This window comes from Arvicola amphibius, chromosome 14 (assembly GCF_903992535.2).
Source record: "Arvicola amphibius chromosome 14, mArvAmp1.2, whole genome shotgun sequence".
In the NCBI taxonomy this organism is placed as follows: Eukaryota; Metazoa; Chordata; class Mammalia; order Rodentia; family Cricetidae; genus Arvicola; species Arvicola amphibius.
This window is the reverse complement of record NC_052060.1, coordinates 59,366,007-59,380,424: the sequence shown is the minus strand read 5'-3', so window position 1 is coordinate 59,380,424 and position 14,418 is coordinate 59,366,007. Positions and strand designations below refer to the sequence as shown.

Below are 14,418 nucleotides of genomic sequence, written 5' to 3'. Positions count from 1 at the left end.
CACTTTCTACTTTCCAGGGACTGTTCTAACATCTGAGATGCTAACCCAATGACAAGGAAACCCAGGTTCACACTCTGCAGCTCTCCAGTGTGCGTTGATACACCAACACTCTGAGCTTTCTATCCTTTCTGTAAGAACTAAGCAAGGTTATTTCTACTCTCTATAAACCTCAGCATTCTCTGGGCATTGAGTATTCATTTGCAGAGTGATGAATGGTATTTAGCAGGCACTAAATTATTCCAGGACATGACCTTGATTCTATCGAAGTGTGGCTCTTGTCTGTGGTAGCAGGGTGTATCTTCAGTATCGTTGAATGTGCTTATTGTAGGTTTTTCTCTTTCCTGTCAGCCAAGTCCCAAACAATGAGACAGAGACTGCTTATTCAATATGAAAGCTTGGCCAATAGCTTAGACTTGCTTCTAACTAGTTTTTATAGCCTAATCATAGTTCTATTAATTTGCATTCTGTCTCATGGGCCGTGGCTGTTACCTTTCCTCCTGTATGTCCTGCCTTCTCTACATCTGGCTGGCAACCTCCTCCTCCTTCTTCCCAGCATCCTCTTTGCCTAGCTATTGGCCATTCAACTTTTCACTAATCCAGTCTGAGTGACACATCTTCATAGTATACAAAAAGATTATTCCACAACAGCTTACTTGTTCAGCAAGCATACATTGAGCATTCTTACATGCAAACCAGTGAAGAAGCTAGAGGGTCATCAGTGAATGAGATTCAATCCCTGCCTTTGGATACTCTCCCTCCCCTACCGGAATCCACCAAGCAGACTAGAAGCCAAATTCTTCTCTGGTCATATTCAGCACCAAGGCTGGTGTTATTAATCAGGTGTTACTTTTCTTTCAACCATCCCACCGTAAGTCTTGCTAGCTGGTGTAGCTATTCTTAGTAACATATATTTGCATGAGAAGAAATTTAAACAAATCAACTGTGACTATCCAGTGCTCCAGAGTGGTGGTTTTGGTTCTGCAGCACTGCCTCAAGCCTCACACTGGAGAGTCACACAAAGATCCCATGGTCTTTCCATGCAGTGACCTAGAATAACTTCACTTGTAAAACTTTCCAGGAAAATTTATGATATTCAAGACAAGGCTTCAATTGCTGTTCTCACTCATTAATTGGAATTAACAATAAAATAATTCATAGGGGCTACCCATGACTTTACTGTGGCTGGTAGAACTTTGTTCAACATATATTTAAGTTTTCTGGGTGAATGTCTAACACCCACACTCCTTTGACAGGCTGTGGGCTGTGCAGCTAATCTAATAAGCCTTGTGTCTATGTGTGCTCTTTCCATTGGTCTGAGATTTTTTGGTTATAATGACATTGTCCTCATCATACCTGCCAATTTGTAATTTGGGGCTAACAATAGCATCTCAGACATTCCAGCTTTGACATGCTCAACTACTCCCATACTCTGCCACCTCATCTGAAGTTACTCTGAACATACATTAAACTTTAGCATCTATAAAATGCATTGCGTATAGTCTCCAAGTACATTCACAACATAAAAGACTCTCCAGAGTGATCTGCTAGTGAAGTCAAGGGAGCATGAGGAAGCATCACACAAATCACTGAGAATCATCCTATTCTTACTAGGTACCAAAACCAAGATAGCTACCTTCTGACTTGGAAATGCCTCCTGCATGAGCCGAACACAGACTCAGCCCTAAGGTCGTACACCAAAATTGTAGTTCTTGCTCAAGTCTACGTTAGGCAGCCATGTTGATGAGACTTTATAAGCGTATCCTCTCTGGCATTTCTAGGAGAAGCGGCTTCGTGGTCCCCTAGCTCTTAAACATCTTTCTGTCTACTCTGCTGCTATGACCCCTGAGCCTTCGGTGTGGGGTGTGTGTGGTCATCATATCCACTGTATTGGGCACCACATGATCACTAGTTGGGAGTTAAAGACAAGCATGGTCCTCAAGAACAATGTGCATCACTGTGTGCTTCTCCGGGAGTCGCTGCACAAGCCAGATCTCTGTGCTGGGGAGGGCTGACCTCCCCTAGACAGGCCTAACTTTCATCTACCACACAAAAGGGAGATTTTCTCAATATTATGGGGACAAGTTGACAAAACCCCAGGCATACATACTCACAAGTGTCACGTGATGCTGATGTCTAACTTATTCACAGATATCTACTTTGTGCATAGAAATGATTGACAAGTGTATCATCCTCACATGGTTCCCTTTTATCTTATGCTAAGAACATTTAGGACATTCTCTGATGCTCTTTCTGATTGCCTCACTTTCTAAACTGTAGTTTAGCTGACACTATTTAATAGGCCTTAGACGTATTCTGCTGTATTAAAATGGTATCTCAGGTCCAGGATATCTTCCCTACTCTTCCTTTAAAAAAAACATGTATTTAGTGAGAGGAGCTGGGGGTGTGTGCCTACACAGGTCATAAAGCACACACGAAGGTCAGAGAATATTGTGCAGGGCTGAATCCTATCCATCCATCACATGGATCCCAGGTTCTAACTCAGGTGACTACTCTGAACGGCACGCTCAATTCATACCTCACATGGAAAGCTCACTGTGCCTGAGGTACAGCGAGTTCCAAATCTAGCCCGTTTCATAGCTTTTCTACCCAGAGCTGCATTTTCAAACAGGACTCTGTGAGCTGAGGAGCTGTACAGCAACTAAGAAGGCCTGTTGACAAGCTTAGATGGTTCCTGTAGGGAGGGATTCTTCACACGGTCAATAGGAGCTAGAACATGACCACGTTTTGTAAATCTCTTTTGTGAACCAACAACCAAGAGCAGCAGAGTTAGTGCATTTCAACTTTGTGGTAGGAAAATGATGACCTGAGGGAAAATCTCGATCAAGCTCACACAAAGTCTATTCTTTCCCAGTCACAATATTCTCCTCTATGAGGACGGCCATGCAGTGGTGGCGGATTTTGGAGGTAAGACTCCCAGAAACATACCCCTAAGCAGCAGCCTTTCTTCATTCACACCTGTTGCCTGATTGATTGATTGATTGCTCTTGCACTTTGAAGGCTTGCCATTTACACTTAAGTTTTCTTCTTTGCTATCAATGCTGAAAAGAGGGATGTAAAAATTTGGATAAGATGGAGGTTTCCTTGGTCTTTAAATGTTTGCTGTGATCTTGGACCTAGGGTTTGGGACATTTGCTTTGACATGGACTTGTTTTCTCTTCCCTTTAGAATCAAGATTTCTGCAGTCCCTGGATGAAGACAACATGACGAAACAGCCAGGGGTCTGTGGCTTTCTTGTTCCTTATTAAACAATTAAAATCTGTTAGCCGGGCGGTGGTGGCGCACGCCTTTAATCCCAGCACTTGGGAGGCAGAGGCAGGCGGATCTCTGTGAGTTCGAGACCAGCCTGGTCTACAAGAGCTAGTTCCAGGACAGGCTCTAAAGCTGCAGAGAAACCCTGTCTCAAAAAACCAAAAAAAAAAAAAAAAAAAAAAAACCTCAGTGTAAGAGGAAGGAAGGCAGAAGTGGCCTTAGCCAGGAAGTGTTGATGTCTCGGGGACAGGAGGATAAGGTTTAGAGTTTTATTTTCATAAGACCCCAAAATAATTATTTGAGGGGGGCCCTGTTTAGAAAATGTTGTAGGTCTCGGTGAACATATCCCAAATGTAATCCGTAAGCACCGGCAGGCACTGTCATTGACTGCCACAGCTAATGAACTTGTGGAGTGGAAGTGCTAACAGGTGACCAATGCCTCAGCAGCCCCTGCTCAGGACTCGCGGCTCTCCCCATCAGAATTATCAGGTAACAAGTCCTGTAGCTTAGCATTAATGCTTAAGCAAAACAAATTAGCGGGGACTGTCTCAGTCTGCACCACATCCTAGAAATATACGCCAGTGTGAGCAAGAGTGTGCTGTACTCATGTGACCAAAGAGGAAGCCAGAAAAGGGGAAAGGTCAGCCTTGCTCTCACGGGAGCTAGTGGAGGAGGCACAGGAATGACAGTGATACCTTCTAATGAGTTGTCAGGACCCCAGGTGCCTGAAATATCTTCGTCCATCCCTGCTTCCTGAGGCTTCTGCTACTTTCCAGCATCAGCATACTTCCAAGTACATCCTTGGGTGTAGACTCATCCACATCTGAACATATAACCCTTTAGATTTCACATATTCTCCCAACAAATGCGTGTAACATCCCAACCTACACAGTCTAAGATTTACAGTGATCCAAACTGCGGGCTGCGGAGATGCCTCTGTGTACCAAAAAGGGGGGGGGGGCTGTGTTTAGATCCCCAGAACTGACATAAAAGGCCAGACTTTAGTGCTTGAGAGGTAGAGGACGGGAGGATTCGAGACTCACTGGCTGACCAGGCCAGTTTACCCAAACTGGTGAGCTCCAGTTTCAGAGAGAGGCCCATTTTCAGCAGGTAAGCGCAAGAGCGCCTGAGGCAGACTTGGGTCTTCAGCCGCTTGCTCTACACACAGACACTATGTCAGTTCTGGTTCACGCCCAGCAGACAGTGAACAAAGGAGCAAACAAATCCGACAGTGCATGCTAAGAAGAAAAATCAAAGCCGTCAAAATGTGCAGGGAGTGAGTTAGTGCACAGAGAGGTAAGGGCGAAAACCTACAGTGTTTCACAAGAGCCTTAGTGGTTAATGGGCATGGACGGCAGAGGTCGGTGCAAGACCAGCAGCTTTGAAACAAGAAGGCTCCTGGAGTGTGCAAAGCTAGTGATCGGAGTCTATGAGGGAGGGGAACACAGTGGTAGTGGGGTGACAGAAGGGTGGAGTGTGTACTTTGTGGGAGGGCTATACAAACCTCATCTAAACTCTGAGACAGAGAAGCAGCTTGACCAATAGATCCTAGCCCTGGATGAACTAATTTAAATCACCTTAGGTTTAAAAATGAGAATAAGCAATGCCTGAGTGTGACCCTGAAAAGCCATGGCTGCGTGGGTCTCGGGCACCTGCATCTCTTGTCGCTGCCCTGACTGAGCAATTTCCAGCAAAAGCAGCTGATTCCCTCTGACTAAGCCATTTCCAATGGGTACAATTAAACCGAATCTCACCCCTGGCAAGTGACATTAATTATCTTGCTTCATGGCGTAGATTTAAGTATAACACTCCCCTCAAATTATTCTGGTGTTGTTTTAACTTACACTAGCTATAAGGCCATATCTAAGATTCATAATTATGCTGTACTCTCCCTCGGCACTTCAGACATGTCAACCTGCTCTCAGGCGCACATCGTTAGTGCACACGCCTAACCTCCACTGTGAGTTAAGACTCCTTGGATTGCAGGAGCTTATGCAGGGGAACCGTGTCTAGTAATGCCAAGGATAAAGGTGTTCTAGGATTAATTCTGTGTGATTTCAGCATAAGGCCAAGCGGTCAGAAGAATTATCAGTAGCAATACCACACACACAGGGAGTGGCAAGGAGGGTACAAGAATACGACTTCTCACCTTCCCCTAGGATGGTGACTGGGAAAGGCCACTGACAGGAGGCAGAGCTAGGAGACCGCAGAGCTGGACCCCTGAGGTGGGAGACACTGCCCAGTTTCCTTGTGGAATGGTGCAACTTTCATTTCATAAAGCAGCATCTGATGTTCTGGCCTTTGAACTGCAAAGAAATGAAAATTATTTTCATTTCTGATCACTAGTATAGAGAGTGTAGTTCACATAGATGAGGCTGGGTTTGCTTCGTTACATATTTATTAGCTTGCTTTCTGGAATATTGAAGACACTGAATTTATGAAATTCACATCAGGGCAAACACAAGAAATTCCAGAGCCTGGTCCTACTAGGAAGAAATCTCCATCACAGGCATGCTGGGTGACTTCTTCATGGCTCACTGTGTCCTCTGTCATGACAACACACAGCTGTGAGCCTAATTGAGTCACTCACTTAATTAGAGCTCAGAGACTAAGCAAGGGAAGATGTCTTCCCCAGTGTGATTCAAGCCAAGGGAACTACTAGGGATGGTGCCTCGGTGGATTCCGAAGACAGCAGGGCACCTGGGTCATAGATGGTGGTTGGGAGCAGGAAGAAGGACCAAGGAAATAAAGCACAGCTACCCCATGAGGCAGTTATTTGTTGTTAATGTTGGAGGTGTCTTATAGAGTACAGATTTTAAGGTCCTCCAATGGTTTTGTGTTTTCTTGAGAAACTGACGCACATGAGAAGATGCGCTGTTTTTGTTGCATTGGTGATGAGCAGAGGTGCAGTCACTTCCTGCCCATGCCATCTGAGAGCATCGGAGAACCTTCTCCAGTGCACGCTAACTCTGGTTACCTCTGGTCTGTGCAGAACCTACGCTGGATGGCCCCCGAGGTGTTCACACAGAGCACACGCTACACCATCAAGGCAGATGTCTTCAGCTACGCCCTGTGTCTGTGGGAGCTCCTCACCGGAGAAATTCCCTTCGCGCATCTCAAGCCAGGTAGGACCTGCTGTACCAGAGCAGCTCTGTTTCCCAGCGCCATTCACAGAAAGTTGGACTGCACCTCTCCCTACAAAGATACTTATTGCAGTGGATGGCAAGCGATCTTGCATTGCTTGACGGTGAGCACCCCACTCAGAAAGTGGTACGGCCTCACTCTGGAGTTAGACGTAGGTGCCTAGATGTACGGAGTGTTCCATTCAAGTTTAGACCTTTGGTTTATCTATTTCTAATAAAACAAGCAAATTTCCCTGGATATAAACAGACCGACAAGGTGATCAATGTGTACACTCTTCAAGCTTAGATTTAAAAGGTGTCTTTAAAATCTGTATCTTGGGATGAGGAAGCATCAGTGCACAAGTAACCTGTCAAGGATGAAAACACACTCCCTAATAATTTTGTATTAGATGTAGCTATGTTCTTAAAAATCAATCATGCCTTTTGAGTGAGCATAATTATCACTGATGGTATAAGTTATGCACACTTCGCCTGTAAGATGTGGAGAAGAGACAGCTAATCCGAGGCAAAGTGTGGTCAACAGCTTGCACGTGTGTGTGCAGGCACAGTCACAGGACAGAGTAGGGCACTGAGTGTCCCCATCCATCACGCCCTGCCTATTTCCTGAGGCAGGATCTTTCCCTAGACCTAGAACTTTTATCTCCACTTTGTTGGAAGCAAGTCAACTCCATCAACCCTCCTCTTTCTACCCTGTAAGGAGTCATGACTGCGGCATGCACAGGGGTGTTGAATTTGTTGCTGGGCTGCTGGAATCTGAACTCTAGACCTCAAGATTGCAGAACAATGGCTTTTAACAGATGGGCCATTTCTCCTGTCCCAAGAGCACCTTCATTTACATATCTTATTATTATTTACAATGTTCTCCTGTCTTCTCAGACTGGACCTGAAGTCAGTTAAAGACCCTGTGTTCCCAGAGCTAACCTGCTTGAGGTAAAACTGTGGAGTGAGCTTTGATAGAAATCTCAAGTGAATCACATTGATACCTGCTGTGAAGGTCGCCCTGTAAAATATACCACAGAGACACCCAAGATGTGTTTAAAAGCAGGACCAAGATCACCATAGACATCAGTGATGATGTACAGAGGGCGTGCCCAGGTCTTGTGCTCTTTTCTCTGTGTTTATTCCCAGATTGTTCGAGTGTTTTCCATGAATTCTGGTGTTTGTATATTTTAGGAGTCAACTATAATGTAACCACTCCTTGCTATGCTAAGGAAGTCAGCTTTCTTGTGAACTGGACCACGGATACCCTTTGGAGGATGTTACTAACCTTGTGTGGCTGTCTTGTTCTGAGGGTGCATACTGTAAAGACATCTGGGTATTGAACAATTTGATCCTAACTCCGGGTGCATGTGACATACTCTTTCCAAAGAGAGGCACAGCTGCCGTGTCCTGATCCCAGATGGCAGGCCATTCACCTGGTACTGCTCGCTTCTATCTTGGAATTGTCTACCCTTTACTACCCTTCATTACCCACCTGGTTCAAGCTTCAGTACTTCATTTAAACTGTTGCTGTAGTATCCTCGGAGTCGATTTTATTGAGGCCTAACAGAAAGTTGTCTTTTTAGGTTAACACTGAGTGAATTTTAGTAGATAATGTATATTTGTATAACCACAGCCTCCTCAAATCCAGCTCCTCCCCATACTCCAGAAAACTCCGTGCACGTCCCTGAAGCAATACCCTTTCCCCAGCTCCAGCACCCGCCATTGCTGAGCTGATTTCTGTGTCTAGAGTCTACTTCTCCCAGGATATTTCAGAAAGGGAATCTCATTGCCCTGTTTATCTCTAGCCCATTCTTTCTCACTTCTGTCTACTAAATTTGACTGTGCGAGGCCAGCTGGTGACCTTCTGAGCTCCTCGACTCTTCAGGAGTCTGTGTACTTGTTTTTATTTTTCTTATACAATTGTTCAGATAATAAGAGTTTGCGTCCTGGACGTAATGGTAAACTTCCTCATGTTCTATAAAACAACACAGAGTCACCCAGCAATGTCTGACAACGTAGGTTTAAATACAGATCTTATTGGCCACTGCTCTATGATTGCTGGTTTTCATAATGTACTGATATGCATATTTGGCATCCATTGCTCTTTCTTTCCTGAGGTGTTTTCATATCTTCATATTGTCTTAGTATTTATCTCTAAAAATGCTTTGTCTCCAGTTGAATCTAATGTGAGGTTGCAAGGACACTCATCTGTGATCTGCTTAGCAGTGCCTTTAAAAAAGACCAAACATTTTTATTTACAAAATCCCTCTAATCAAGCTTCTATGTCATCTTACCATCTTCTCTAACACATTCCCAGAGATACCTTCTTTTTCTATGACATGTTATATGAAGTTCTGACAGGTTCAGATTTCATACCTATGAGATCTGCTTTGCATTTTCTATGGTCTACAGTGTGGAATGAATTTGTTATTTTTTGTTTACTTGTTTTTTAAATATCAGCATTCAATTATTTCAGTATGATTTGTAGAAGTAAACTACAATGTTCTAATAAATTACTTTAGTAATCTGTCAAGACTCAGTCAAAACAATATATATTATTTTTGACACATATTTATCCACATCAAAATCAACTTTTGTCCACACACACATAAGGACCACTCTCCTTTAATAGCTGCAACCCAGTCAACGCCAGTCTTTCAACTTTGTCCTTCTTCATAAAAGTAGCTTTTTTATTTTCACTCTAGGTTTTAGAAGCAGCTACTCCACTCTGTCAAAGGAAGCTTGGGGAATGAAGCACAGGGCTTTTGTTCCTTAGACCTTAATGCACTCTCGTTCAAGAGGAGTTCACATTTCAATCATATTGTTCTCAGGAAACACAGTATGTCTCTCCGTTTGCTTAGATCTACTTTTATTTTTTAATGAGCTTGTAATGCAACTATTACCCAATTTCTAGATTTAACCATGAAGTTTTTGCTTCTAAGTGCCATTTTGTTACTTTTTAATTACTTAAAAAATTTCATATATAAGGACCATATCACTTAATTCCCACCCCTCACTCCTTTCAACACCTCCTGTGCCCCCATTCCCTCCAAAATATAAATACTTCTTCTTCTTTAATTATCATTTCATATACATAATGCACACACATACACACGCACATGTATCTGTGCACACAACACACTGAGTACATTTAGTACTTCTCTTATGATCCTGTGTTTAAGAATGATCACAAGTGAGCAAGGAGCTCAACCCTGGAGAAAATGGATTCTCCCTCTCTTAGCATTCATTGGTTGCCTGAATCTCTTCATCTAGAAGTGGCTATTTGTGAGAGATCCTCCACCCTTCCTTTCTTCTCACTTCTCTCCCCTCTCCTTCCTTCTTCTCTTGCAATTAGTTTGTTATTTTTAATAACATTTTCCAAATATCTCTGAAATACAGCCACTTACTTCCATTTCCTCTACAAGGCATATTCCTCACTTTTTATGCAGAATACTTACTGCACAGTGTTGGTTGGTTGGTTAGTCGGTTTTTTTGTTATTTGATTGGTTATTGGTTGGCTGGTAGTTTTTTGGTTGGTTGTTTTTTGGTTGGTGGTTGTTTGTTGGTTGATTGGTTGGTTGGTTTTTGTTTGTTAGTTAGTGGTTGGTTGGTTGGTTGGTTGGTTGGTTGGTTGTTTTTTGTTTGGTTGTTTGGTTGTTGGTTGGTTATTTGTTAGCAGTTGGTTCGTTGGCGGTTGGTTGGTTAATTGGTTGTCAGTTGGTTTGTTGTTGGATTGTTGGTTGGTTTGCATAACTAGGACTAATCATAGGTCCTCAACATGCTTGGAAAATGGACTGGCACTGAGCTACCTACCTAGGACATATCCTATCCTCGCAATATCCTTGCCACCAGTTTTGACCTCATCTCTTCTTCACCAATTGTAAGTCTCAGCATTCTAAATTTTCCTGTTTAATTGAATGGCATCCCTCACTTGAAATCCCTGATGTCTATTCTGTGTTCCCACAATAACAAAATTAATACAACCATCTCCACAAATGTCCAACACCTGCATGAAAACAAAATTCCCAGCAGCGTTAGCCATGACGGGGACAACACAATTCTTATTAGAGTGGCTTCACCAAAAATTCAAAAAGTAATAACTGTTGTTGAGGACACAGAGGAAAGGCAGCTTAAACATCTTTTCAGTAGGAATATAAATTATTACAGCCATCATGGAAATGCCTTGATAAACTAAAAATAGAGCCACCATATTCTTCTGTGTTCCCCGTATGGGGCATATATCTGAGAGGAAGTGAAATTAGCATGCTAAGGAGACACCAGCAACCCTGTGTTATGGCAGCAGCATTCAAAATGCTGAGCTATGGAGCTAGCACCAGTGTGAAGATAAATGGATAAAGGGAATGGGATTACACCACACACAGAGTGAAATACTACTCAGTGATAAAGAAGAATGAAATCCTGTCATTCCAGCGAAATGGATGGAACTGGAGGACATCACGCCCTGTGAAATAAGACAGATTTAGGAAGGCAGGAAATGGGGGGAGCAAAGAAAGTTGGGTAATGAGTACAGAAACAGGAGGAATAAGTTGTGCTTTCCCAAAGCACACCAAGTGGCTATAATTCACAGTAAGCTATTACATATTTTATGAAGACATAAAAGAGAGACCCTTGAAGCCTCTAACAGTGGAGAAAACTGAGAGGGAAGTGCTCGCTACCCTGTTCAGTCAGTGCACGGCCCAACATGAGCATGTGTTTCCAATCACACTTCATTAATGTGCACAATTATTACAAGTTAATCAGGAGCAAAATGTACACAGTAAACCACCCAGAAGCCTCTTCTAACTCTGCTTTCCCCAGACTCTTCCCTCCCTCCACTATTCTCACCGTCAGTACCGGTCATCACTCCACCTGCTTTCTCCTTCCCAGAGAAGACGTGCCCGCTTCTTCTCTGAATCATCCTCCTCCACTTCACTGATTCTGCGTATTGGTGGGTCTTTTCTGGCTTAACAAAAAGTCCTTCCCCGCAATGTTCTCTACTTCCCTAGTATCAAGTTAAGTGTACTGGATTGCCCCCATGTCACCATGATTGCTGTAATTATTGTTTGATGTTCCTTAGTCTAGTAATTTCCTCTCTTGCATAAACTTTATTAATCCTGAAATTAACAACCGAAGGAACTTAAGACTCTTCCTCCAGAAATAAATACTATTTTTAGGAGAAAATTACTATTTAATATAAAAGTTAGAAGTCTTGCCTAAGACCAACCTGATTCAAGTGTTTCAGATAGTAAAATTTCGAGTACTTTATTGGAAAGAGAATTCACTTAGGATGAATGCTGAATTTTTTAAGAGCTGAACAGTGACCATGTTTCAAGAAACAGGACTCTAATATCATCATGGTGGTTAGGCAATGTAGCATATGCTCAGTGACGAACTATATAAAATGCAATGCATCCTGATGCAACTGGGGACAGCCTTGTCAGTTATGTGGGGGCTCACCCTCCTGCCTTGTGCAGCATGCAAACCCTCTGGAAATCTAAAACTGTAACTCCAATATTGGCATTGACTCTAAGACTGTGTGGTAGATGCACATCTCCATAACTCAAAGCAAGGGGGGAATCTCTTTCAGTAACACACGTTCAAATTAAGCTTTTAAACCAAGTTTTAATAAGGATTGAAAACCCCATCACTTCTAACACATGGAGAGTCAAGACAACAAATGCCTTCAGGGCCACGGGATGTGTATACATGCTCAGACACAGAGTGTGATGGCCATGGGACTACATGCTTGGCCTCAAAGGCAGCCACTTCCCAGATGCTGCAGATCCCGCTGAGTGTCAGACAGCACAGGTGTGTTTGCTCACTGTTATTAGACGAACTGACTTCAGATCATTTATTTCATTAGATGTCAAAGAGATTTTAAATGCTGGTACCCATTTAGTTTTCTGAAGGAAAGCTTTCTCAACTGGTGCTTCAGGAATGTGAAGGAGTCCACATGGGCACATCTTATAACCTTTAACAAGCAGAGGGCCAGAACAATGACTGGCAGTAGTCAGCACCTGCTGCATGTTTCCTAATGCTTCCTTGTGGGCCAGGAACTTGTCAGCATAAGACAGCAAAGAGGATCCAAGTGTTTCTTTGCCTTCAAACAACTCACAGTGAGGAGGGGGCTCCAAAAAGTACCCCAGGAGAGAGCAACAAATAATGCCAGTAATGTTTGTGCAACAACAATAACAACAAAAAAAGCCTGAAGATTTATTTCAGCTCATGGTTTTGGAGGGGTTTTGGCTCTCAGGTTGGGGAAGGCGTGGACAGCTGGCTCTCTGCATGGCATGCACACTGGGAACAGCATGGACAGTGGCTCAGTGCTGAGCAGCAGGAGTAGGTGTCAGAGCTTGATTACTTGGTTGAAAACCAAGAGCAGAGAGCAAGGTCAGAACCGGTGGCCAGGCTCTAACGTTTAAAGTTACCACTCATGAGTTGTCTCAGTCCCCCCAGCTACACTCCATAGCCTGAGTTTTCAGGCCCTCCCTCATTGCACACCAGCTGTGGAAGAAGCTTCCAAACATGAGTCAGGGAGGGATACTTCAGGTTCAAATAATAACTCCAAAGAACTAAGGTCATTTCCTGGAGGAGTTTGCTGACCAGACTGAGAGGAGGAAAGAGTGGAAAGGATTCTTAGACCACATCCCACCTGAATTACATCTGTCAAAATTGTTTCTCATCAAAGAAAAGGATAATGGAAGTGATAAGAGGCAGGTATTCCAACAGAAAGCAGGGTCAGCAAGGTCCAGACATGAGACAAAGGCATCAGAAATTAAGTAGGAGGAAGAGAGCATACAAAACAGTGTTTACAAAATTCATGCTATCTAAGGAATGTTGGAGACAGATGGTAAAGTCCTTCATAAGTCAGGGTCTCTATAGACATAGAATCAACCAATAAGAGATATCCATAGATAGAAAGAAAAGTAGATAGGTATAGATAGATAGATGATAGATAGATAGATGATAGATAGATAGATAGATAGATAGATAGATAGATAGATAGATGATAGATGGATAGATAGATAGATAGATAGATAGATGATAGATAGATAGATATAGATAGATAGATAGATAGATAGATAGATAGATAGATAGATAGATAGATGATAGATAGATAGATGATAAATAGATGATAGGTGCTTGATAGATATAGACTAATAGATGATAGATTTGATTTGATTGAAGGTGATATAATGTAGATGATTGATAAGTGATACATTGATAGCTGAGATAAAAAATAGACAGGAGAAAAGTTATGATGGAACTTTGGTCCCATGATCTTGAATTCTGTAAAGTCCTGCAGTCTGCCATCTGCCCTCTGTGAAGCGAGTGTGTAATTCAATGGAAGTCCAAACCACTGAGAAGCACTAGGATAACTGTGTATCTACCAGGCTATGCGTCCAGTAACCCGAGTCCTGATGTCCAAGAGCATAAAGCACTGATGTCCCCTTTTCAGAAGGGAATGTTAACTCACCTGTCCTCCTCTGCCTTTTCACTTTCTTGGGCTCCCAGCAGATTGGGTGGCACCTGCCTGAAGCAAAAGCGGATTGTCGTTGCTGCATCTGTTTGCAACAATACTATTCTCATCTGGAAACACAGTGACATTCCCAGATACAGTGTTTTGTGATCTATCCGTCATCCCTGGAGCAAGCCAAGCTAATAGTGCCAGAAGTCTTATGCATACAAACACTGGAAGACAACGAAGGATTTTTAAAAGAATTTAGTCTGCTCTTTATTATTAGTTGGCAAAGGCTAGATCTGAGTTAGTATCAGACCAGCTTTTCTTTAGGAATCTGGAACAGTCTAACTGGAATGGCATCTTGGATGGAAATGGGAAGGTTGGCTTAGAAGACTGGAAGGTGTGAGCCTGATAGATACACACACACACACACACACACACACACACACACGTATATATAAGATCTTTGAGAGAGAGACCATTAGAAAAAGAAAGAGCTGAGATGTTGAGTCTAGCAGAAAGAGAGCTGAGCATGATGAAGGGCTTGTTCACCTGGAAGTA

At 42.9% G+C, this 14,418-nt stretch overlaps 1 protein-coding gene across 1 annotated transcript in view; it reads left to right on the top strand.

Moving 5' to 3' along the window:
* Positions 1-14,418, top strand: part of LOC119800707 (serine/threonine-protein kinase TNNI3K) — a 227,596-nt gene that overhangs the window by 140,326 nt on the left and 72,852 nt on the right. The window contains exons 18-20 of the mRNA XM_038310871.1: positions 2,873-2,925; positions 3,187-3,239; positions 6,263-6,395. Coding sequence (XP_038166799.1) covers positions 2,873-2,925; positions 3,187-3,239; positions 6,263-6,395 — 239 coding nt within the window. The remainder of the gene's footprint in view (positions 1-2,872; positions 2,926-3,186; positions 3,240-6,262; positions 6,396-14,418) is intronic.